Here is a 25,000-nt window from a genome sequence, read left to right as displayed (position 1 = left end):
GTAGTGATGAAGGAAATGAGGTGGTGGTGCCCTTGAACTCAGAATTTGACTCAGGCGAGAGCGAGACAAGAAAGGAGAGAAGGAAGGTTGGATGATGCGGATGATAATAAGAGTAATTTGGGGTTTTTATGTAATGTTTTAGTGTTTGGATAATTTTTTTATATAGAACTCATATTTTATAAGTACAAATAGTAATTTCTTTTTTTTATGAATAGATATGTTAGTGTTTTCAACTTTAGTAGGTAGAAATAATAATTTACTCTAACAATTTAATTATATAAAATGAGATACTTTTTAAATATTGACCCAAAATATTGATTAACATAAGAAAAATTTACTGACTTCAAGACTTTTCTATAAATGTAAATTAGATACCCACATTTGATTCTCTCTTTCTTTCTTTTTCTCTCTCTCTCTCTCTATATATAATAATAATAATAATAATAATAATAATAATAATAATAATAATAATAATAATAATAATAATAACTACAACGACAATAATATAATTTACCCACGACGCACATGACTATAACATTAATGTTTGTTAATATGCATTATCATTTATTTTTGTTGTATCTAAATTGTAATATCTTTATTTATTTTATTTATAAATTAAATGAATATTAAGTTTAATTAATTTATTTATATAAAGTTATATATTATATTCATATTTTTTGAGATCACTTGTAAATTTTTGACAAGCCAAATTTAAATTTGTCCCAACTAACTCTGGCTCAATTCAAGTCCTTTTCGGTCCTAATTGCAGTTTATGGATATAGTGTATTTGTACCCATTAATTGGAGAGGAGGAAAGCTACCTTTTTACAATAGAGCTGTTGGCAACAACAACAACTAAAATCTAACTAATTAGGCCCACAGAAAAAAACTTTGTTAAACGAAAAAAAAATAATTCTCAATTTCAAAGGAAAAATATCCCGGGTTGATAGGCAAGAGGCCCCTCTCTCTCTCTCCCTCTAAATAAATTTTACCTTCTCTATTTCTATTTTTATTTAAGTGGTTTAATTTATGTAATTAATCTTTATTTCGGATCCGATCTTCCCTTCTTCGGAACAGTCACTAAATTCAGCAATTTTAGGTTGGGCCATTCTCATAACTGTAAACGGACTAGTAACTTCCATTATCCTAAACCCAAACATTCAAATTTAAATTTTTCCCTTATCTTAACTAAATAAGATAAAATAAGATAATGACTATTAACTACATAAAGGGGAGCCAGAGGCCTCTCAGGTATGTTACTCATTCTACACACCTTATACCTTTCAGACCCATTTTGATTTGAGCGTCAGAGTATCTTTACAGGTACTACCCTCGTCGTTCCAATCAAACGATCCGACAACTGTCCCAACTCGCAAGTTCCCAATCCATCTCACTACTCGTACCAAAGACTTCTAGTATTGGCGCCGTTTGTCGAGACTGCCAAGTTGTGACGGCATGACGGAGAACCTCGAGAAGCAATCCTTTAGCTACCACCACAACACAAACCCACGAAGCCTAACACTCGAACTTTGGGATAGCGTTCCCCCCCCCCCCACCCATGGGAGGATAACTAGCGTCGTGTACCGCCAGCCAACCCCTGTTCGGCAACAGGGGGAGGACGCTCGTCAACCCAATGAAACCCGAGCACCCAATGGTCTAGGAGAAAAGGCAATCTAGATAATCCAAAAACTTTGCCTCATAGTCCAAAATCTCAAAGGCCGAGTCACATCCAAAGAGAAATATCACCAGGAACATGTAAGTCAAGCAACCTTCAAGACCCGATCACATCGTGAAACCAGAAACAATAGGTCACCTGAACAACAGCACAGCAAACAATGCGATTGCAGGCAACACGGGGAAAGAATTGGTCCAGGGGCTCCTTAATGGGCGTTGAATGCCCTTACTCCCTCCCCTTCTGGCGCTGGGCGCTAGTTCTGGCATTCAACGCCAGGCAGAGGTATCACCAGGGTATGATGTTTTCCATCCCATGCATTCCTGTTCTTGTTCTAAGTGCTACACATGATCACAAAAGTTATAAAGTAAAGGAAAACTATGGAAATTAATAGAAAATAGAAGAATACGAAATCAAACTAAAAATGAATGAAGGAAAGAAAATATTATACATATGGTTGGGCTGCCTCCCAGGCCAACAAACGCTTCTTTATTGTCACTAGCTGGACATCATTGGTGTCATGTTAGCAAGAGGGTAGAGTCCTCTTGCTCAATTGGATTCCCTAGATAGTGTTTGACTCTGTGGCCATTAATGGTGAATCTTTTATCAAATTGTCTGCTCCAGAGTTCTATAATGGTGACACTCCAGTGACCACAAAAGGTCCTGTCCACTGTGACTTGAGCTTCCCAAGGAAGAATTTGAGCCTGGAATTAAAAAGTAGTACCTGTTGGCCAAGCTGGAAGACCTTGGAAGATATCTTCCGATCATGCTATTTATTAGATCTTTCCTTGTAGATTTTAGTGTTCTCAAACACAGCATGTCGGAATTCATCCAGTTCGTTTAATTGGAGTAACCTTTTTACTCCTGCAGCCTTGGCGTCAAAGTTGAGGAACCTTGTCGCCCAATAAGCTCTGTGCTCTAATTCCACGGGTAGGTGTCATGCCTTACCATAGACCAGCTGATAGGGGGACATCCCAATGGGGGTTTTAAATGCCGTTTGGTATGCCTAGAGAGCATCATCAAGCTTCTTTGCCCAATCCCTCTGGGAAGCGCTTACCGTCCTCTCCAGGATTCTCTTGAGTTCCCTGTTGGAGACCTCAACTTGTCCATTTGTCTGTGGATGGTAGGGGATAATTACTTTATGATGAACACCATATCGCTGCAGAATGGAGTCAAGTTGTCTATTACAGAAGTGGCTGCCTCCATCACTGATCAGTGTCTGTGGAGCACTAAATCTGCTGAAGATGTATTTCTGGAGGAATTTCAGCACCACCCGGGTGTCATTAGTGGGTGACGTAATTGCCTCAACCTATTTAGACACATAATCCACCGCCACCAGGATGTACACATCTAAATAAGAAGGTGAAAAAAGTCCCATGAAATCTATGCCCCATTGATGAGCGGATAATTTATACGCTTTTTGGCATTATTTTTAGGTAGTTTTTAGTAGGATCTAGCTACTTTTTGGGATGTTTTTATTAGTTTTTATGCAAAATTCACATTTCTGAACTGTACTATGAGTTTGTGTGTTTTTCTATGATTCCATGTATTTTCTGGCTGAAATTGAGGGTCCTAAGCAAAAATCTGATTCAGAGGCTGACAAAGGACTGCAGATGGTGTTGGATTCTGACCTCCCTGCACTCGAAGTAGATTTTCTGGAGCTACAGAACTCTAAATGGTGCGCTCTCAATTGCGTTGAAAAGTAGACATCTAAGGCTTTCTAGCAATATATAATAGTCCACACTTTGCGTGAGTTTTGACGACGTAAAATGGCATCAAAACGCCAGCTCTCTGCCTTTTTCTGGCGTCAAAACGCCAGAACTGGCATAAAAGTTGGAGTTAAACGCCCAAACTGGCACCAAAGCTAGTGTTTAACTCCAAGGAAGACCTCTACATGTGTAAAGCTCAATGCTCAGCCCAAGCACACACCAAGTGGGCCCGGAAGTGGATTTCTGCATCATTTTCCTATTTCTGTAAACCTTAGTAACTAGTTTCATTACAAATAGGACCTTTTACTATTGTATTTTCATCTTCGGATCATAGAGACATTCTGGATGATATATTTTCATATCTGGGGAGGCTGGCCAATTGGCCATGCCTGGACCTCCAGATCACTTATGTATTTTCAACGGTGGAGTTTCTACACACCATAGATTAAGGTGTGGAGCTCTGCTATTCCTCGAGTATTAATGCAATTACTACTATTCTCTATTCAATTCAAGCTTATTCTTGTTCTAAGATATTCACTCGCATTTTAACCTGATGAATATGATTATCCGTGACACTCATCATCATTCTCACCTATGAACGCGTGCCTGACAACCACTTCCGTTCTTCCTTAGATTGAGCGTGTATCTCTTGGATTCCTGGCTCATGCGTGATTGATTGCCTCTCCTGACAATAGAGCCTTCAATTCCTTGAGATCAGAGTCTTCGTGGTATAAGCTAGAATCTATTGGCAGCATTCTTGAGATCCGGAAAGTCTAAACCTTGTCTGTGGTATTCCGAGTAGGATCTGGGATGGGATGACTGTGACGAGCTTCAAACTCGCGACTGTAGGGCATGGTGACAGACGCAAAAGGATAGTAAACCCTATTCCTGCACGATCGAGAACCAACGGCTGATTAGCCATGCGGGAAACCGTAGAGGACCTTTTTTACTGAGAGGACGGAAGGTAGCCATTGACGCCGGTGAAACCCAACATACAGCTTGCCATGAAAAGGAGTAAGAAGGATTGGATGAAAGCAGTAGGAAAGTAGAGATTTAAAAGGAACAAAGAATCTCCATACACTTATCTGAAATTCTCACCAGTGAATTACATAAGTATCTCTATCTTTATTTTATGTTTTATTTATCCTTTAATTATGAAAACTTTATCACCCATTTGAATCCGCCTGACTGAGATTTACAAGATGACCATAGCTTGCTTCAAGCCGACAATCTCCGTGGAATCGACCCTTACTCACGTAAGGTTTATTAATTGGATAGTCCAGTGCACTTGCTGGTTAGTTGTGCGAAGTTGTGAAAAAGAGTTGTTTACAATTGTGCATACCAAGTTGTTGGCGCCATTGTGTATCACAATTTTGTGCACCAAGTTTTTGGCACCATTGCCGGGAATTGTTCGAGTTTGGACAACTGACGGTTCATTTTGTTGCTCAGATTAGGTAATTTTTATTTTCTTATCAAAAAGTTTTCAAAATCTTTTAAAAGTTTTCTTTATTTGTTTTCATTTTTCAAAAAAATAATTTTCGAAAAACCCAAAATTCATAAAATCATAAAAACTCAAAAATATTTCATGGTTCTTGTTTGAATCTAGGGCCAAATTTTAAGTTTGGTGTCAATTGCATGATTTTAATTGTCTTGCAATTTTCAAAACACATGCATTGTGTTCTTGATGATCTTCAAGTCGTTCTTGATGAATTGCCTTGTTTGATCTTCATGATTTATTGATTTGCACTGCATGATGTTCTACATATGCATTCTTGCATTCATATGGCCCAAACATGAGAAAGTTCTAATTTGGTGTCCTCCATGTTTTCTTTCATTAAGAAATCTGAGTTCTTGATGTTCATCTTGATCTTCAAGATTGTTCTTGGTGTTCATCTTGATGTTCATAATGTTCTTGCATATATCTTGTGTTTTAATCCAAGAATTATATGTTTCGACTCATTTTGTTATTTTTCAAAATTGAAAACATATCTTCTTAAATAAAGGATTTAGCAAAATGAAGATCCAAGAACAAAAAGCAGAGGAATTACAGAGAAAAAGTTGGGCATTCAAAATGCCCAGTGAAGAAGGAAAACTGGGGTTTAAACGCCAGCCAGGGTACCTGGCTGGGCGTTTAAACGCCCAAACCATGCAGCAATTGGGCGTTAAACGCCCAAAACATGCAGCTCCTGGGCGTTTAACGCCAGGATAACACAAGGAGAAGAATTTTATTTTCAAATCAAATCTTTTTCAAATCTTCATATTTTTTCAAAATCAAATCTTTTTCAAATCAAATATTTTCAATCATATTTTTTTCAAAGTCATATCTTTTCAAACATATCTTTTTTAAAAAAAAACAAATCTTTTTAATTTCCTTTTCAAATCTTTTTCAAAATAAATTTCAATCATATCTTTTCAAACATATCTTTTTCAAATCATATCTTTTCCAAAATCAATTTCAAAATCTTTTCTAACTTCTTATCTTTTCAAAATTGATTTTCAAATCTTTTTCAACTAACTAATTGACTTTTTGTTTATTTTACTATTTCTTATCTTTTTCAAAATCACAACCAATTTTTTCAAAAATTTATTTTAAATTTTATTCTTTTTTTATTTTCAAAAATTCTCCCCCTCTCTTATCTTTTTTTTTATTTAAACACTAACATTCCTCCTCCATTGTCAATTCGAACTCCATCTCTCTTTGTGTGTTCGAATTCTTCCTTACCTACCTCACCCTTCCATTCTTATTTTCCTCTGACACCTCAAGGAATCTCTATACTGTGACATAGAGGATTCCATATTTTCTTTGTTTTCCTCTCTTTCATATGAGCAGGAACAAAGATAAAGGCATACTTGTTGAAGCTGATCCTGAACCTGAAAGGACTCTGAAGAGGAAGCTAAGAGGACCTCACTAAAATTTTTGAAAAGGAAGCAGCAAAAGAAACAATTATGGCCGAACCAAACAACAATGTAAGGAAGATGCTTGGTGATTTTACTACACCAACTTCCAACTTTTATGGAAGAAGCATCTCAATCCCTGTCATAGGAGCAAACAATTTTGAGCTAAAGCCTCAATTAGTTTCTCTACTGCAACAGAACTGCAAGTTTCATGGACTTCCATCAGAAGACCCTTATCAGTTTTTAACTGAGTTCTTGTAGATCTGTGATACTGTTAAGACCAATGGAGTTGATCCTGAAGTCTACAAGCTTATGTTTTTCCCTTTTTCTGTAAGAGACAGAGCTAGAACATGGTTAGACTCACAACCCAGAGATAGCCTGGACTCTTAGGATAAGCTGGTCACAGCTTTCTTAGCCAAGTTCTTTCCTCCTCAAAAGCTGAGCAAGCTTAGAGTGGATGTTCAAACCTTCAGACAGAAAGAAGGTGAATCCCTCTATGAAGCTTGGGAAAGATACAAGCAACTTACCAAAAAGTGTCCTTCTGACATGCTTTCAGAATGGACCACATTAGATATATTCTATGATGGTCTGTCTGAATTTTCCAAGATGTCACTAGACCACTCTGTAGGAGGATCTATTCACCTAAAGAAAACACCTGCATAAGCTCAGAAACTTATTGAAATGGTTGCAAATAACCAGTTCATGTATACCTCTGAGAGGAATCCTGTGAGTAATGGGATGCCCAAAAGAGAGGAGTTCTTGAAATTGATGCTCTGAATGCCATACTGGCTCAGAACAAAATATTGACCCAACAAGTCAATATGATCTCTCAGAGTCTGAATGGATTGCAAAATGCATCCAACAGTACTAAAGAAGCATCTTCTGAATAAGAAGCTTATGATCCTGAGAACCTTGCAATGGCAAAGGTGAACTACATGGGTGAAGCCTTTGGCAACACCTATAATCTTTCATGGAAAAATCATCCAAAATTTTCATGGAAGGATAAACAGAAGCAAGGCTTCAATAATAATAATGGTGGAAGAAACAGGTTTAGCAATAGCAAGCATTTCCCATTATCATCTCAGCAATAGACAGAGCATTCCGAGAAGAATCCTTCTAGCTTAGCAAATATAGTCTCTGATCTATCTAAAGCCACTCTTAGTTTCATGACTGAAACAAGATCCTCCATTAGAAATTTGGAGGCACAAGTGGGCCAGCTGAGTAAAAGGGTTACTGAAACTCCTCCTAGCACTCTCCCAAGCAATACAGAAGAGAATCCCAAAGGAGAGTGCAAGGCCATTGATATAATCAACATGGCCGAAACCTTAGAGGAGGAGGAGGATGTGAATCCCAATGAGGAAGACCTCAGAGGACGTCCAATGGTCAGTATGGAATCCCCTAATAAGGAACCAATGGAATCTGAGGCTCATACAGAGACCATAGAGATTCCCTTGGACCTCCTTTTACCATTCTTGAGCTCTGATGACTATTCATCTTCTGAAGAGGATGAAGACATTATTGAAGGGTAAGTTTCCCAATATTTATGAGCAATCATGAAGCTGAATGCCAAGCTATTTGGTAATGAGACTTGGGAGGAAGAGCTTCCCTTGCTCACCAATGAACTGAATACATTGGTTCAGCAAAATTTACCTCAAAAGAAACAGGATCCTGGTAAATTCTTAATACCATGTACCATAGGCACCATGACTTTTGAAAAAGCTCTGTGTGACCTGGGGTCAGGGATAAACATGATGCCACTCTCTGTAATGGAGAAACTGGAAATCTATGAGGTATAGGCTGCCAAATTCTCATTAGAGATGGCAGATAAATCTATGAAAAAGGCTTATGGACTAGTAGAGGATGTGCTAGTGAAGGTGGAAGGCCTTTACTTCCCTGCTGATTTCATAATCCTAGACACTAGGAGAGATGAAGATGAATCCATCATCCTTGGAAGACCCTTCCTAGCCACAGCAAGAGCTATGATTGATGTTGACAAAGGAGAGTTGATCCTTCATGTGAATGTAGAATGCCTTGTAGTAAAGACTCAAGGTTCTCCATCTGTAACCATGGAGAGTAAGCATGAAGAGCTTCTCCTAATGCAGAGTCAAACAGAGCCCCCACAGTCAAACTCTAAGTTTGGTGTTGGGAGGCCACAACCAAACTCTAAGTTTGGTGTTGAGAGATCTCAACCATACTCTGATCATCTGTGAGGCTCCATGAGAGCTCACTGTCAAGCTATTGACATTAAAGAATCGCTTATTGGGAGGCAACCCAATTTTATTTTAATTTTATCTATATTATTTTCTTTTCTTTTAGGTTGATGATCATGTGAAGTCACAAAAATAATTACAAAAATAAAGAAGAAAATAAAAAATAGCATTGAAAATAGCACACCCTGGAGGAAGGACTTACTGGTTTTTAAACGCCAGTAAGGGTAGCAAAATAGGCGTTTAAACTTCCAATCTGGCACCTTTCTGGGCGTTTAAACGCCAGAAGAGGGCACCAGACTGGCGTTTAAATGCTAGGATAGGACAACAAACTAGCGTTTAGACGCCAGAACAGGAAGGAAAGCTGGCGTTTAAATGCCAGAACAGGGCAGTAAACTGGCATTTAAACGCCAGAATTGCACCCTAAGGTGTTGTGAACGCCCAATTGGAGCAGGGATGAAGAATTCCTTGACCCTTCAGGATCTGTGGATCCCACAGAATCCCCACCAACTTTAACTCACTCTCTCTCCTCCTCACACATTTCTACAACACTCTTCCCCAAATACCCTTCACCAATCACCTCCATATCTCTTCTCCAAATACCCTTCACCAATCACTTCCTTAACTCTTCCCCAAAAACCCCACCCACCTTCAAAATTCAAAACCATTTCCCTCCCAAACCCACCCAAATCATTCGGCCACTCTCCCTATAAATACCCCCATTCACCCCTTCATTTTCACACATCACAAACACCTTCTTCCCCTTTTGGCCGAACCCTATACACCCTCCATCTCCTCTATTTTCTTCTTCTTCTACATCTTTCTTTCTTCTTTTACTCGGAGACGAGCAAATATTTTAAGTTTGGTGTAGTAAAAGCATTACTTTTTGTTTTTCTATAACCATTTATGGCACCTAAGGCCAGAGAAACCTCTAGAAAGAGGAAAGGGAAGGCAACTGCCTCCATCTCTGAGTCGTGGGAAATAGAGACATTCATCTCAAAGGTCTATCAAGACCACTTCTATGAAGTTATGGCCAAGAAGAAGGTGATCCCTGAGGTCCCTTTTAGGCTAAAAAAGGGGCGAATATCCGGAGATCCAACAAGAGATCCGAAGAAGAGGTTGGGAAGTTCTTGCCAACCCCATTCAACAAGTTGGAATCTTAATGGTTCAAGAGTTCTATGCAAACACATGGATCACTAGGAACCATGATCAAAGTATGAACCCAAACCCAAAGAATTGGCTTACAATGGTTCGGGAGAAATACCTAGATTTTAGTCTGGAAAACGTGAGGCTAGCGTTCAACTTGCCAATGATGGAAGAAAAAGCACGCCCCTATACTAGAAGGGTCAACTTTGATCAAAGGTTGGACCAAGTCCTCATGGACATATGTGTAGAAGGAGTTCAATGGAAAAGAGACTCAAGAGGTAACCCAGTTCAATTGAGAAGACCAGATCTTAAGCCTGTGGCTAGAGGATGGTTGGAGTTCATCCAACACTCTATCATTCCCACTAGCAACCGATCTGAGGTAACTGCGGATCGGGCCATCATGATCCATAGTATTATGATTGGAGAGGAAGTAAAAGTTCATGAAATCATACCTCTAGAACTCTACAAGGTGGCTGACAAGTCCTCACCTTTGGCAAGATTAGCCTTTTCTCACCTCATATGTCACCTTTGCTATTCAGCTGGGATTGTCATAGAGGGAGACATCCTCATTGAAGAGGACAAGCCCATCACTAAGAAGAGGATGGAGCAAACTAGAGAGCCCATTCATGGCACTCAACAAGAGCATGAGAAAGTCCCTCATCAAGAAATCCCTGAGATGCCTAAAGAGATGCAATTTCCTCCACACAATTATTGGGAGCAACTCAACACTTCTTTGGAAAGCTTGAGTTACAACATGGACCAATTAAGGGTGGAACACCAAGAGCACTCCATCATTCTCCATGAGATTAGAGAAGATCAAAGAGCTATGAGGGAGGAGCAACACAGGCAAGGAAGAGACATAGAGGAGCTCAAGAGCACCATTGATTCTTCAAGAGGAGGAAGACGCCACCCTCACTAAGGTGGACTCATTCCTTAATCTCCTTGTCTATTTATTTTCTGTTTTTCGGCTTTATGCTGTATGTTCTATCTATGTTTGTGTCTTCACTACATGATCATTAGTGTCTAGTGTCTTTGTCTTAAAGCTATAATAACTCCATGAATCATTCACCTCTCTTACATGAAAAATGTGCTTAATTACAAAAGAACAAGAAGTACTTAGATTTTCAAATTTTATCTTGAAACTAGTTTAATTATTTTGATGTGGTGGCAATACTTTTTGTTTATTTTCTGAATGAATACTTGAACAGTGCATATTTTTGATCTTGTTGTTTATGAATGTTAAAATTGTTGGCTCTTGAAAGAATGATGAACAAAGAGAAATGTTATTGATAATCTGAAAAATCATGAAATTGATTCTTGAAGCAAGAAAAAGCAGTGAAAAAAAGAGAGAAAAGAAAAAAATGGCAAAAAAAAGAAAAAGAAAAAAGCAAGCAGAAAAAGCCAATAGCCCTTAAAACTAAAAGGCAAGGGTAAAAAAGGGATCCAAGGCTTTGAGCATTAATAGATAGGAGGGCCCAGAGAATAAAATCCAGGCTTAAGCGGCTAAATTAAGCTGTCCCTAACCATGTGCTTGTGGCATGCAGGTCCAAGTGAAAAACTTGAAACTGAGTGGTTAAAGTTGTGATCCAAAGGAAAAGAGTGTGCTTAAGAACTCTAAACACCTCTAACTGGGGACTTTCGCAAATCTGAGTCACAATCTGAAAAGGTTCACCCAGTTATGTGTCTGTGGCATTTATGTATCTGGTGGTAATACTGAAAAACAAAGTGCTTAGGGTCACAGCCAAGACTCATAAAGTAGCTGTGTTCAAGAATCAACGTACTGAACTAGGAGAATCAATAACACTATCTAAAATTCTAAGTTCCTATAGATGCCAATCATTTTGAATTTCAAAGGAAAAAGTGAGATGCCAAAACTGTTTAGAAGCAAAAAGCTACAAGCCACGCTCATCTAATTAGGACTAAGTTTCTTTGATACTGTGGGATTCATTGTATATTCTCTTTTTTTTATCCTATTTTGTTTTCATTTGCTTGGGGACAAGCAATAATTTAAGTTTGGTGTTGTGATGAGCGGATAACTTATACGCTTTTTGGCATTATTTTTAGGTAGTTTTTAGTAGGATCTAGCTACGTTTTGGGATGTTTTTATTAGTTTTTATGCAAAATTCACATTTCTGGACTTTACTATGAGTTTGTGTGTTTTTCTGTGATTTCAGGTATTTTCTGGTTGAAATTGAGGGACCTGAGCAAAAATCTGATTTAGAGGCTGACAAAAGACTGCAGATGGTGTTGGATTCTGACTTCCTTCTACTCGAAGTAGATTTTCTGGAACTACAGAACTCTAAATGGTGCGCTATCAATTGCGTTGGAAAGTAGACATCCAGGACTTTCCAGAAATATATAATAGTCCACACTTTGTGCGATTTTTGATGACATAAAATGGCGTCAAAACGCCAGCTCTCTGTCCTTTTCTAGCGTCAAAATGCCAGAACTGGCATAAAAGTTGGAGTTAAATGCCCAAACTGGCACCAAAGCTGGTGTTTAACTCCAATAAAGACCTCTACATTTGTAAAGCTCAATGCTCAGCTCAAGCACACACCAAGTGGGCCCGGAAGTGGATTTCTGCATCATTTACCTATTTCTGTAAACCCTAGTAACTATTTTCATTATAAATAGGACCTTTTACTATTGTAATTTCATCTTCGAATCATAGAGACATTCTGGATGATATATTTTCATATTTGGGGAGGCTGGCCATTCGGCCATGCCTGGACCTCCAGATCACTTACGTATTTTCAACGGTGGAGTTTCTATACACCATAGATTAAGGTGTGGAGCTCTGCTGTTCCTCGAGTATTAATGCAATTACTACTATTCTCTATTCAATTCAAGCTTATTCTTGTTATAAGATATTCACTCGCACTTCAACCTAATGAATGTGATGATCCGTGACACTCATCATCATTCTCACCAACGCGTGCCTGACAACCACTTCCGTTCTACCTTAGATTGAGCATGTATCTCTTGGATTCCTGGCTCATGCGTGATTGATTGCCTCTCCTGACAACAGAGCCTTCAATTCCTTGAGATCACAGTCTTCGTGGTATAAGCTAGAATCCATTGGCAGCATTCTTGAGATCCGAAAAGTCTAAACCTTGTCTGTGGTATTCCGAGTAGGATCTGGGATGGGATGACTGTGACGAGTTTCAAACTCGCGACTGTAGGGCGTGGTGACAGACGCAAAAGGATAGTAAATTTTATTTCTACACGATCGAGAACCAACAGCTAATTATCCATGCAGGAAACCGTAGAGGACCTTTTTCACTGAGAGGACGGGAGGTAGCCATTGACGCCGGTGAAACCCAACATACAGCTTGCCATGGAAAGGAGTAAGAAGGATTGGATGAAAGTAGTAGGAAAGTAGAGATTCAAAAGGAACAAAGCATCTCCATACACTTATCTGAAATTCTCACCAATGAATTACATAAGTATCTCTATCTTTATTTTATGTTTTATTTATCCTTTAATTATGAAAACTTTATCACCCATTTGAATCCACCTGACTGAGATTTACAAGGTGACCATAGCTTGCTTCAAGTCGACAATCTCCGTGGGATCGACCCTTACTCACGTAAGGTTTATTACTTGGACGACATAGTGCACTTGCTGGTTAGTTGTGTGAAGTTGTGAAAAAGAGTTGAGATTACAATTGTGCGTACCAAGTTATTGGTGCCATTGTGTATCACAATTTCGTGCACCACCTATACATCAAACGGCTCAATTTCCAGGATTCCCTGTTGTGGCATTTCGTGATTATGGGGGAGGTTCCCAGCTTATTGACACTTGTCACAATTTCGAACAAATTCTCAGGAATCCTCGAAAAAGGTTAGCCAGTAGAGTCTGCTCTGAAGGACCTTGGTTGTTGTTTGCTCTCCTCCAAAATGTCTTCCATATTCAGAACCATGACAATGCCAAAGAATCTGTTAGGTTTCTTCCTCAGAGACACAATGTTGGATTATACCATCTGAGCATCTTTTAAAGAGGTAAGGTTCATCCCACAAGTAGTACTTAGCATCATGCAGAATTTTTTGCACTTGCTGTTTGCTGTATTCCTTGAGAATGAACCTCATGGCCTTATAATTGGAAACGTATGCAAACCATGGTGCTCTTTGTATTGCACTGCTCATCAGGGAAGGTCTCAGACACCTCAGTGATGGGAATGGGCATCCCTGCTGCAGGTTCAATTCGGGATAAATGATCTGCTACCTGGTTTTCTAATCCCTTTCTGTCCTTGATTTCTATGTCGAATTCTTGAAGATGCAGTACCCATCTGATTAACCTTGATTTAGAATCCTGCTTGGCTAGAAGGTACTTGAGAGTAGCATGATCAGTGTAAACAATAACGTTAGGGCCAATTAAATAAGATCTGAACTTATCAATGGCATAAATAACTGCTAGTAGTTTCTTCTCGGTTGTGGTGTAATTCTTTTAAGCATCATTTAAAAAGCGACTAGGAGCTTATCATGTCGCTGCCCCAGAACTGCTCCTATGGCATAATCACTAGCATCGCACAAAAGTTCGAACGATAGGGCCTAATTTGGTGCAAAAATGATAGGTGCAGCGACGAGCTTTGCCTTCAAAGTTTCGAATGCATGCAGGCAATCCTCATCAAAATTAAAATGGGTGTCAGCAACTAGAAGATTGCACATAGGTTTTGAAATTTTGGAGAAATCTTTGATAAATGATGCATGAGCATCTTTCTTGCGTTTTTCTAGTGAATTTGCAATCAATTTGTTAAGTTTAATCTAGAATTAATTGTCTTTTAGCCACTATGGATGCTACTTTGATTCTTGTGCAATTCTGTTTATTTTAGGTAGCATTTGGCTGGAATTAATGGAGTTTCTGCAGCACAAAAATTTAAATGAGATGACAGCAAGGAGCGACACGCACGCGTACTTGACGCGTGCGCGTGATTTGGAGCTTTCCATGGTGACGCGGGCGCGTGGATGATGCATACGCGTGATTTGAAGATTTGCACGGCGACGCGTATGCATACCTGACGCGTACGCATGACATGCGCCACGTGCAGAAAACGCAGAAAAATACTGGGGGATTTCTGGGCTGTTTTTGACCCAGTTTTCAGCCCAGGAAACACAGATTAGAGCCTGCAGAATGAAGGACTCAAGGAAACACTTCCTGTTACTTCCCAAGTTAGGCGTGGGTCCTACGAAGCAAATGGTCCACATCCATCACTTGAAGACTTGCTGATTACCATAATTAATTCTGATTTAAATTTAAATATTATAAGAAAAGATATTAGTTTTAGATATTAGATTTTAAATTAATTAGGATTAGATATAAAAGAAATTAGGATTCTATACCAATTAACATTCCATACTTCACAGTTTACCTGAATCCTAGTTTTCTTCTCTGAGTCATGAGCAGCTAAACCTCCATTGTTAAGGTTAGGAGCTCTGTCTATTTTTTGGATTGATACTCTTATTTTTCTATTTTAATTCATGTTTTGATTTATATTTCAATAATTGTTTTCGTTCTTTATTTTATGAATTTGGGTGGAACGGAAGTATGACCCATGTTCTAATTGAGTTCTTGTATAACTTGAAAAAGCTCTTTACTTGAACAACAGCTTGAAAACATATTATCCTGAATTTCTAATTGTTTGTATTTAACGGGATACGTGACATATAATCCCTTTATTTTTGGATAATTAGGATTCTTGTGGCATATAAACTGAAATTTGATCATCACCCTCTAATTGGAATTAATTGACCAAGGAATTGGCAGTTGATGAATTTTAGAGGAGACTAGGAAGGTCTAAGGAATTAGGGTCTAGTCACAAATAGTTTGCCAAGAATTAAATCTTGCATGATTAAAATAGTTAATAAGAAAAGTCAATCAAGAAAATAGATAACTTTGAAGCCATAACTATTTTCTCCCATATTTTATTCCCAACTTATTCTCCTGCTGTCTTTAAACTCTTAATTTACTGTTTAATACTCTTTGAACATCCAACACTCTTTTCTGTTAGCCTAACTAAGTGGTTTAACCAACCATTGTTGCTTGATCCATCAATCCTCGTGGGATCGACCCTCACTCACCTGAGGTATCACTTGGTACAACCCGGTGCACTTGCCGGTTAGTTTGTGGGTTATAAATCCCGCACCAAGTTTTTGGTGCCGTTGCCGGGGATTGATAGTGATTAACAACTATTAGTTGTTTGATTGCTTAGATTAGGCGTTTTATTTTTATTAAAATCTATTTTTAATATTTTCGAAAAAAAAAAGAAAAAAATATTTTAATAGCACTAATATTTTTAGTAATTTCTGAAATTAAGTTTGGTGTTTTCTAGTTTAGGTTACCTCACTGGGAATTTTCTACACTCTAACGTTGAGAGTTCCATTTTTTTCTTGTCTTCTGTTTGTTTATGCGCAGGAACAGAGACAAAGAACATCTCTTAGACTTTGATCCTGAACCTGAAAGAACTTTCAGGCAGCGTCTACAACAAGCTAGACTTTGCGAGGCTGTAAAATCCACTATGGATCCTAACAATGCTGATAATGCCAATGTGGCAAATCCGAATGGGAATAAGCAACAAAGGAGAGTACTTGGCTCTTACTCTGCTCCTACTGCAGATCTTTATGGAAAAAGCATTGTGGTGCCTTCTATAGCTGCGAACAACTTTGAGTTGAAGCCACAACTGGTCACCCTGGTGCAACAAAACTGCCAGTATCATGATCTTCCCCACAAAGACCCAAATCTGTTTATTTCTAGTTTTTTTGCAAATTTGTGATACTATGAAGACAAATGGAGTGAATCCAGAGGTATACAAACTCATGCTCTTCCCGTTTGCTCTGAGGGATGGAGCAAAGTTATGGCTAGATTTCCAACCCAAAGAGAGTCTGGATACTTGGAACAAGGTTGTTACTAAGTTTCTCACTAAATTTTTCCCACCAAAGAAGCTGACTAAGCTTAGGGTGGAGGTTCAAACCTTCAGGCAGAAGGATGGTGAAACTCTGTATGAAGCTTGGGAGAGATATAAGCTACTGACTAGGCAATGTCCTCTGGACATGTTCTCCAAGTGGACCCAACTAGATATCTTTTATGAAGGTTTGGGTGAAATATCCAAGATGTGCTTAGATAATTCTGCAGAAGGTTCATTGCACAAGAAGAAGACACCGGAGGAGACTATTGAGCTTATTGAATTGGTTGCTAGCAACCAATATTTATACTCATCTAACAGGAATCATGTGAACTCTGAGGCTCCTCAGAAGAAGGGTGTCATGGAAGTAGAGGCTCTTAATGCTATTCTTGCTCAGAACAAGCTTATGTCTCAGCAAATAAGTCTACTTACTCAACACATGCGTGGCATGCAAGTCTCAGCTATCAACACCCAAAATCCACCTCAAGAGGTCTCCTATGACATGGCAGGAAATTTAGTGCAAAATGATAATTATGATTATACTCAATCCTCTTCTGAACAGGTCAATTACATGGGGGAGTGGTTCTAGAAATCCCAATAATGACCCCTATTCTCAAACATACAATCAAGGATGGAGAAATCACTCAAATTTTGGGTGGAGAAACCAACCTCAGAGACCTCAGAATTTCAACAATAATTTTCAGGGCGGCTTCCAACAGAACAATTACAATAACCGCCAATTTCAGTCTCAGCAACAACAACCACCTCAGTAGGCTAACTCTAAATCCTAAGAAAATTCTAATTGGGAGATGATGAGGAGTTTTATGTAGGAAACCAGAGCCTCCATTAGAAACTTGGAAGTGCAAATGGGCCAACTAAGCAAGCAAATACCTGAGAGGTCTGCAAGTACATTACTAGGTGATACAGTGGTGAACCCAAGAGAAGATTGCAAGGTTATTCAGTTGATAAGTGGTAAAGTAGCTGGCTCTGAGACCAAGGCCAATGAAGAATTAGTTGAAAAAGAAGCTCCAGAGGAAAAGAAGAAAGAAGTAGAGGGCTCCCCTCCTAAGCATGTAGACAACCCATTCCCAGACTCTCTTGACACTTATCCTACATTGCCAAAGGCTCCGAAGTATAAGCCTAAGAAGCCATGTCCTCAGAGACTTCAAAAAGAGACCAAAGACAAGCAGTTTTCAAAGTTCTTGGAAGTCTTCAGAAAGTTGCAAATCAATATTTCTTTTGCTGAGGTTTTGGAGCAAATGCCTATCTATGTCTAGTTCATGAAGGAGCTGTTGTCAAAGAAAAAGCGTTTAAAGGGAGATGAGACAATAGTCCTGACTAAGGAATGTAGTGCCGTAATTCAAAATAACTTACCAAGAAAGATGCCAGATCCAGGGAGCTTTCAAATTTCATGCACCATTGGGAGCACAACCTTTGAGAAAGCATTATGTGATCTAGGAGCAAGCATTAATTTAATGCCCTTGTCTGTGATGAAGAAGCTGCAAATCTAAGAGGCACAACCCACAAGGATAGCATTACAGATGGCAGACAAATCTATGAAGCCTACATACGGATTAGTGGAGAATACCTTGGTCAAAGTGGGTAAGTTCTTCCTGTCAGCAGATTTTGTGATTCTTGACATATGGGAGGATGAGAATGCCTCTATAATTCTAGGAAGACCATTCCTAGCTACTGGAAGAGCTCTGATTGATGTAGAAGTGGGTGAATTAGTGCATAATGAGCAACTAGTCTTTCATGTTTTCAAAGATGTACCTTCATCAGGTGAAGAAGAGAGGTGCATGCAGATTGAGCCTATTGATCCAACCCTTCAAAAACCCCCTGATGATACACAGCAGAATCTGCAGCTCAAACCTCCTTTGGTGATAATTAATAAAATTCCTCCTGACATCAAACCTAAGTTTGGTGTTGGGAATGCATTATCCACCAGGGAGGAGGTCCCCAAAAAGAAGAAATTACCCAGAGGATGGAGAAACAAAAAGATCCCCACTGAAGATTTCTCCCCAGGAATGAAAGTGGTGTTGACTAGCAAACTAGTGTAGATTTATACAGTAAATAGAATCCTCTCTCTAGAGCATATTGAGATAATTTATGGAGACACAGGAAAGAAGTACAAAGTAAGGGGTGAAGAGCTGAGCCCCTATGATCCTCCTCCTTAGAGGAGCTGACCGTCAAGCTAGTGACGGTAAAGAAGCGCTTGTTGGGAGGCAACCCGATAATTTCGTATCCTTAGTTATTTTCATAGTAGTAGTTTTCTTATTTATCTGATTCTTATTGAGATTTATCTTATCATGCAGCTATTTTAGAACAGAAACTGAATATTTCAAAAAAAAACCAAGAAGAAAAGTACCCGAGAGATGAGCGGGAGCGGCGAAGGAAGTGTGCCTTGCGCACAAATTGGCTCACGCATACGCGTCCATGACGTGTGTGCATCATTTGCGATTTTGGCACTCCACGCATACGCGTAAAGTACGCGCACGCGTGGTTGAGTGAAATCGACGTAAAAGGTGTTTAGCCAGAGAGTCATGCTGGTGTGGGGCTGGAACTATGCTAGGCGCACAAGCCCCACCACGCGGACGCGTCCCTGACGTGTTCGCGTCATTTTCCCATCCTGGCCTTCCACGCGTACGCGTCCCTGACGTGATCCATGCTAACGCGTACCTCACGCGTACGTGTCGCATGCGACGCCCAATTAAACCACCTCAATGCCTAATTTCAAATCATCCCCCCCAAATCCTAATTCTCTCTTGCTCTTTTATCTTTTTATCCTTCTTTCATTATATTAATTGCTTTTATATCCCTCTCTATTTGCAATTCTTCTTTGCTTGAGGACAAGCAAACTTTTAAGTTTGGTGTTGACGCTTCGCTTATGGCTTTTCTGTCTAGCACCAAAGGGAGATGAGTGTTCTTCATGAAGGAATGAGATGACCACCAGCATAATTGAGGTGGTTGAGTTCCTTTCATTCTATTTCTCTTCCGTTCTTATGTTGTTGTCTTTTGTTTTCTGCTGCTTTGATTGCTTGCATGATCGTTAGTACTTTTAGTCAAAAAAAATTTTATAATTACGCACCACTCACTGAACTTGAATCTAAAAAGAAAAGAAAAGAAGTGATGTATTGCTTGAAAAATTGAGTCTAATTTTAAGAGTAGTCTTATTTACTTAAATGTGGTGGTATTATTTATGATTTTGAATGCATGACATGAAAAGTGCATATTTTAATTTGAATCAAATGATGTTGATGTATAAGGAATAGGAATTCAGAGAATAATTATGACTTCTCTGAAATAAATAAAAATTTAATCCTTGAAGCAAAAGAAACAGCAAAAGAAAAAGAAACTATAAAAGCAAGGTCCAAGGCTCTGAGCATCAATGACTAGGGAGGTCAAACATGATTAAAAGCTCAAAGAGTTATTTCCTTAGTCATATGCTTGTGGTGTGATTGGGTAAAGTAATCCTTGAGACAGAACACTTAGAGTCGAGACCAAGTTCGTTTAACAGAGTATGCCAAAGGCTTTGAGCACCACTGTCTGGGAGTAAATGAAAGAAAAATTAGAACTTAAAGAGAGTTCCTCAATCAAGTGCTTGTGGTGTTTCTGTGTCAAGTAACCCTTGAGACAAAGCATTTAAAGTCATGGCTAGGCTCAAGGTGCAAAGCACCAAAGAAAAATAAATTAAAGAAAATTATGCTGTGTTCAAGGATTAAACTGAAGTTTAAACGTCAGAAAATTCATAATATGATCTGGATTCTAATTTCGAATGACAATGACATTCCTCTAATTCAAAGGAGAGTGAGATGCCAAAACTGTTCAAGATTACAATGAATAAACCCCATTTTAAGAATAGACTTGAGTTTAATCAAGCTCTCATTCTCATGCAAATTCACATCCTTAGCCTATATTAGTTTGGTTGCTTGAGGACAAGCAACAATTCAAGTTTGGTGTTGTGATGCGTGAGCATCTTTCTTGTCTTTTCCTAGTGAATTTGCAATCAATTTGTTAAGTTTAATCTAGAATTAATTGCCTTTTAGCCACTATGGATGCTACTTTGAGTCTTGTACAATTCTGTTTATTTTAGGTAGCATTCGGCTGGAATTGATGGAGTTTCTGCAGCACAAAAATTTAAATAAGATGACAGCGAGGAGCGACGTGTGCGCGTGATTTGGAGTTTTCCATGGTAACGCGGGCGCGTGGATGACGCGTACGCGTGATTTGAAGATTTGCACGGCGACGCGTACGCGTACCTAACGCGTACGCGTGACATGCAAGAAGACCGTTGACGCGTACGCAGTTTTCATCCCAAGAAACACATATTAGAGGTTGCAGAATGGAAGACTCAAGGGAACACTTCCTGTTACTTCCCAAGTTAGGCGTGGGTCCTACAAAGCAAGTGGTCCCTATCCATCACTTGAAGACTTGCTGATTGCCATAAATAATTATGATTTAAATTTAAATATTATAGGAAAAGATATTAGTTTTAGATATTAGATTTCAAATTAATTAGGGTTAGATATAAAAGAAATTAGGATTCTATACCAATTAACATTTCGTACTTCAGAGTTTACCTGAATCCTAGTTTTTTTCTCTGAGTCAGGAGCAGCTAAACCTCCATTGTTAAGGTTAGGAGCTTTGTCTATTGTATGGATTGATACTCTTATTTTTCTATTTTAATTCATGTTTTGATTTATATTTCAATAATTGTTTTTGTTCTTTATTTTATGAATTTGGGTGGAACGGAAGTATGACCCATGTTCTAATTGAGTTCTTGTATAACTTGAAAAAGCTCTTTACTTGAACAACAGCTTGAAAACATATTATCCTGAATTTCTAATTGTTTGTATTTAACGGGATACGTGACATATAATCCCCTTTATTTTTGGATAATTAGGATTCTTGTGGCATATAAACTGGAATTTGATCATCACCCTCTAATTGGAATTAATTGACTAAGGAATTGGCAGTTGATGAATTTTAGAAGAGACTAGGAAGGTATAAGGAATTAGGGTCTAGTCACAAATAGTTTGCCATGAATTAAATCTTGCATGATTAAAATAGTTAATAAGAAAAGTCAATCAAGAAAATAGATAACTTTGAAGCCATAACTATTTTCTCCCATATTTTATTCCCAACTTATTCTCCTGCTGTCTTCAAACTCTTAATTTACTGTTTAATGCTCTTTGAACATCCAACACTCTTTTCTGTTTGCCTAACTAAGTGGTTTAACCAACCATTGTTGCTTGATCCATCAATCCTCGTGGGATCGACCCTCACTCACCTGAGGTATTACTTGGTACGACCCAGTGCACTTGCCGGTTATAAATTTTTTGTCCATGTCTGAAAAGATGGAAAGCATACATTTCTGAAAGGTTGCTGGTGCATTGCAAAGGCCAAACGGCATTCTCCTGTAGGCGAACACCCCATATGGGCATGTGAATGTTTTCTTTTCTTGGTCTTGAGAATCTACTGTAATTTGATTGTAGCTTGAGTAGCCATCAAGGAAAGTGATCCTTTCTTGTGGCGTTGTTGAGTCTCCTATAGTCAATGCAGATATGCCATCCTGTAACAGTTCTTGTAGGGATAAGCTCATTCTTCTCATTGTGTATCACCGTCATTCCTCCTTTCTTAGGTACTACTTGTACAGGGCTTACCCAGGGATTATCTAAAATCGAATATATGATTCCAGCCTCCCACAATTATGTAACCTCTTTTTGGACCACATCCTTCAAAGCTGGATTCAGTCGCCTATGTGGTTGCACAACTGGTTTAGCGTCATCTTCAAGTCTGATTATGTGCATACATCGAGTTGGACTGATTTCCTTTAAGTCACTTATGATCCATCCGAAAGCTGTCTTGTGGGCCTTGAGTACTTGAATTAGCGCCTTTTCTTCCTGCTGCTCTAGGGCAGAGCTGATGATCACTAGATATGTGTCACCGTCTCCTAGGAATACATATTTCAAGGATGGTGGCAAAGGCTTGAGCTCGAGTTTAGGAGGTCCATCGTCCACTTTGAGGGTGTTCAGCGTTTCCTCCTGTGCTTCTGGTACATCTAGCTCAAGCATGGCATCTTCGAGAATGGCATCTAGCTCCTCCTCGAGTCTTTCAATCTCACGTACCTCTTCAACCAGGGGTTCTACGACATTAATCTGCATGCATTCCCCTAGGGGGGTTCATGGTGTTGCATGGCCTTGACAGTGTTTAGCACAAACTCATTCTTACCGACTCTCAGAGTTACTTCCCCTTTCTGAACGTCAATAATGGTTCTCCCTGTAGCTAAAAAAGGTCTTCCTAGAATGATAGAAGCATTCTTATTTTCTTCCATGTCTAGTATCACAAAGTCTGTGGGGAATGTAAAGAGCCTAACCCTTACAATCAGGTCTTCAACCACTCTTGATGGAATCTTGATGGAGCCATCAGCAAGCTGTAGGCAAATGCAGGTAGGCTTGACTTCATGGATTCGGAGCTTCTTCACTAATGATGATGGCATTAGGTTGATGCTTGCTCCAAGATCACATAAGGCTGTCCTTATGCAAGTGTCTCCAAGGGTGCATGGTATCACAAAACTTCTAGGATCCTGTAGTTTCTTCGGTCGGTTCCTCTGGATGACCACACTGAATTCTTCGCTGAGAACTTTCTCCATCCCCTTCCAATCCCTTTTATGGCTTAGTATGTCCTTCATAAACTTGGCATAGGAAGGTATTTACTCGAGGGCTTCTGCAAATGGGATCTTGATCTCGAGTGACTTGAGGATGTCTAAAAACCTGGCAAATTGCTTATCCTTTTCTGCCTAACAGAGTTTCTGAGGATACGGTAGCTTGGTTGTGTACTCTGGAGTCTTGAGTGGTGCAGGGTGATTATCTATAGTCCCTGAAGAAGGGTTGCCAGCTTGCTCAGGAGAGGTGTTTGCTAACCATGCATTTGTATGGCCTTCCCTTTCTGGGCATTGAATGCCAGTGATGCTCCCTTCTGGGTGTTGGACGCCCCTGCTACCCCTTTCTGGGTGTTGAATGCCACTGTTGTTCCATTCTGGGCGTTTAATGCCAGAATATGGGTTTTGAGGTTATGCATACTCTTCTGCTAGCGTGAGATTGCGTGGAGGATGAGTAGTTAAGGTTCTGCCACTCCTTAGTTTAATTGCCTAACATTCCTCAGTTATCTGCTTGGAGAATCTTTGATTTGTCTAGCCTATTTATGTCTTCAAACTCTTAAGGGAAGCCTGGGTCTCCTGGACTATGCCGTGCTGCCTTTGTGTGAATTCCTCCTACATGCAGTCCAACTATCTTGTCAGACAGTCTAACCTTTCAGACATTGCTTTATTCTGAGCTAGGATTACGTCTGTGGCAGATTCTTCCTTGTGTTCCCTTCTGGCTTTGGGTCTTTCTACTGTGTACAAGTGTTGATTGTTAGCCACTGTTTCTATGAGCTCCTGGGCTTCTTCAGGTGTTTTCATCATGTGTAGGAATCCACCTGCAAAATGATCCAGGGACATTTAGGCTAGATCAAGGAGTTCGTCATAGAAACTATCCAGCTTGATCCAAAAGGTGAATATTTCTACGGGGCATTTTCTGAGCATTGACTTGTATCGTCCCCAAGCATCATAAAGAGACTCGCCCTCCTCTTGTTTGAAGGCTTGAATGTCCTTCCGTAGTTTTGTCAACATTCTTGGGGGAAAATATCTGTTCAAGAACTTATTTGTGACCTTACTCCAAGTGTTCAATTTCTCTTTAGGTTGATTATCCAACCAGTCCTTGGCTTGATCCCTCATAGCAAACGAAAAGAGAAGCAACCTGTAAATGTCAGGATCCACTCTACTGGTTCTTACAATGTCACAGATTTGCAAGAAATCAGAGATGAACTTTGTGGGGTCTTCCTGAGAGTTTTCATGGAACTGACAGTTTTTCTACACTAGCATGATCAACTTCGGGTTTAGCTCGAAATTGTCCGTTCCTATGGGAGGTACACTAATGTTCCTTCCATAGAAGTCGGGGGTGGGAGCTGTATATGACCCCAAGGTTCTTCTGGCTTACGTACCTCCATCCAGATCCATAGTGATTTTAATGTTCCTGAATAGGCAAGAAACAACAAAAAGTGGGAGTCTCTATGTCACAGTCTAGAGAGCTTCCCAGTGAGGTTTCCACAGAGGAATTAAAACAAAATGTAGTAATTCAAGCGAGATATATTTTCTTCTATAAAGAAAATTACAATAGAAATAATGAAAGATACCAAACTTAAGAATTGAAAATAAGGGAACATTGATAATGAAAAATTTTTTGGGATCTCAAAAAGGAAAAGAAAGTACTAAGGAACACCAAACTTAAGATTTTAAAATCAAACAGGAGATAATAAAGTAAGAAAATTCGAATAAAAAGAAAGCAACTAAAAACAATTTTTGAAAAACTTTGAAGAACAATAATTAAATAAAAACAAGAAAAAGTACCAAATCTAAGCAGCAAGATAACCGG

At 39.1% G+C, this 25,000-nt stretch overlaps 1 protein-coding gene and 1 non-coding gene across 2 annotated transcripts; both read right to left on the bottom strand.

The window, feature by feature from the left end:
- Window positions 1–6,719: 6,719 nt before the first annotated feature.
- LOC130952206 (small nucleolar RNA R71) lies at window positions 6,720–6,827 on the bottom strand. The gene has a single exon (XR_009074387.1). It is a non-coding gene; the product is annotated as a small nucleolar RNA R71 (small nucleolar RNA).
- Window positions 6,828–22,698: 15,871 nt separating this feature from the next.
- LOC130949507 (uncharacterized) lies at window positions 22,699–23,178 on the bottom strand. The gene has a single exon (XM_057878203.1). The coding sequence runs from the start codon at window positions 23,176–23,178 to the stop codon at window positions 22,699–22,701; it is 480 nt and encodes a 159-aa protein (XP_057734186.1).
- Between the last annotated feature and the right edge of the window lie 1,822 nt (window positions 23,179–25,000).

Source organism: Arachis stenosperma, chromosome 9 (genome assembly GCF_014773155.1).
Source record: "Arachis stenosperma cultivar V10309 chromosome 9, arast.V10309.gnm1.PFL2, whole genome shotgun sequence".
NCBI classification, from domain to species: Eukaryota; Viridiplantae; Streptophyta; class Magnoliopsida; order Fabales; family Fabaceae; genus Arachis; species Arachis stenosperma.
The sequence above is the reverse complement of the archived record's forward strand: the minus strand, read 5'-3'. Positions and strand labels throughout refer to the sequence as shown.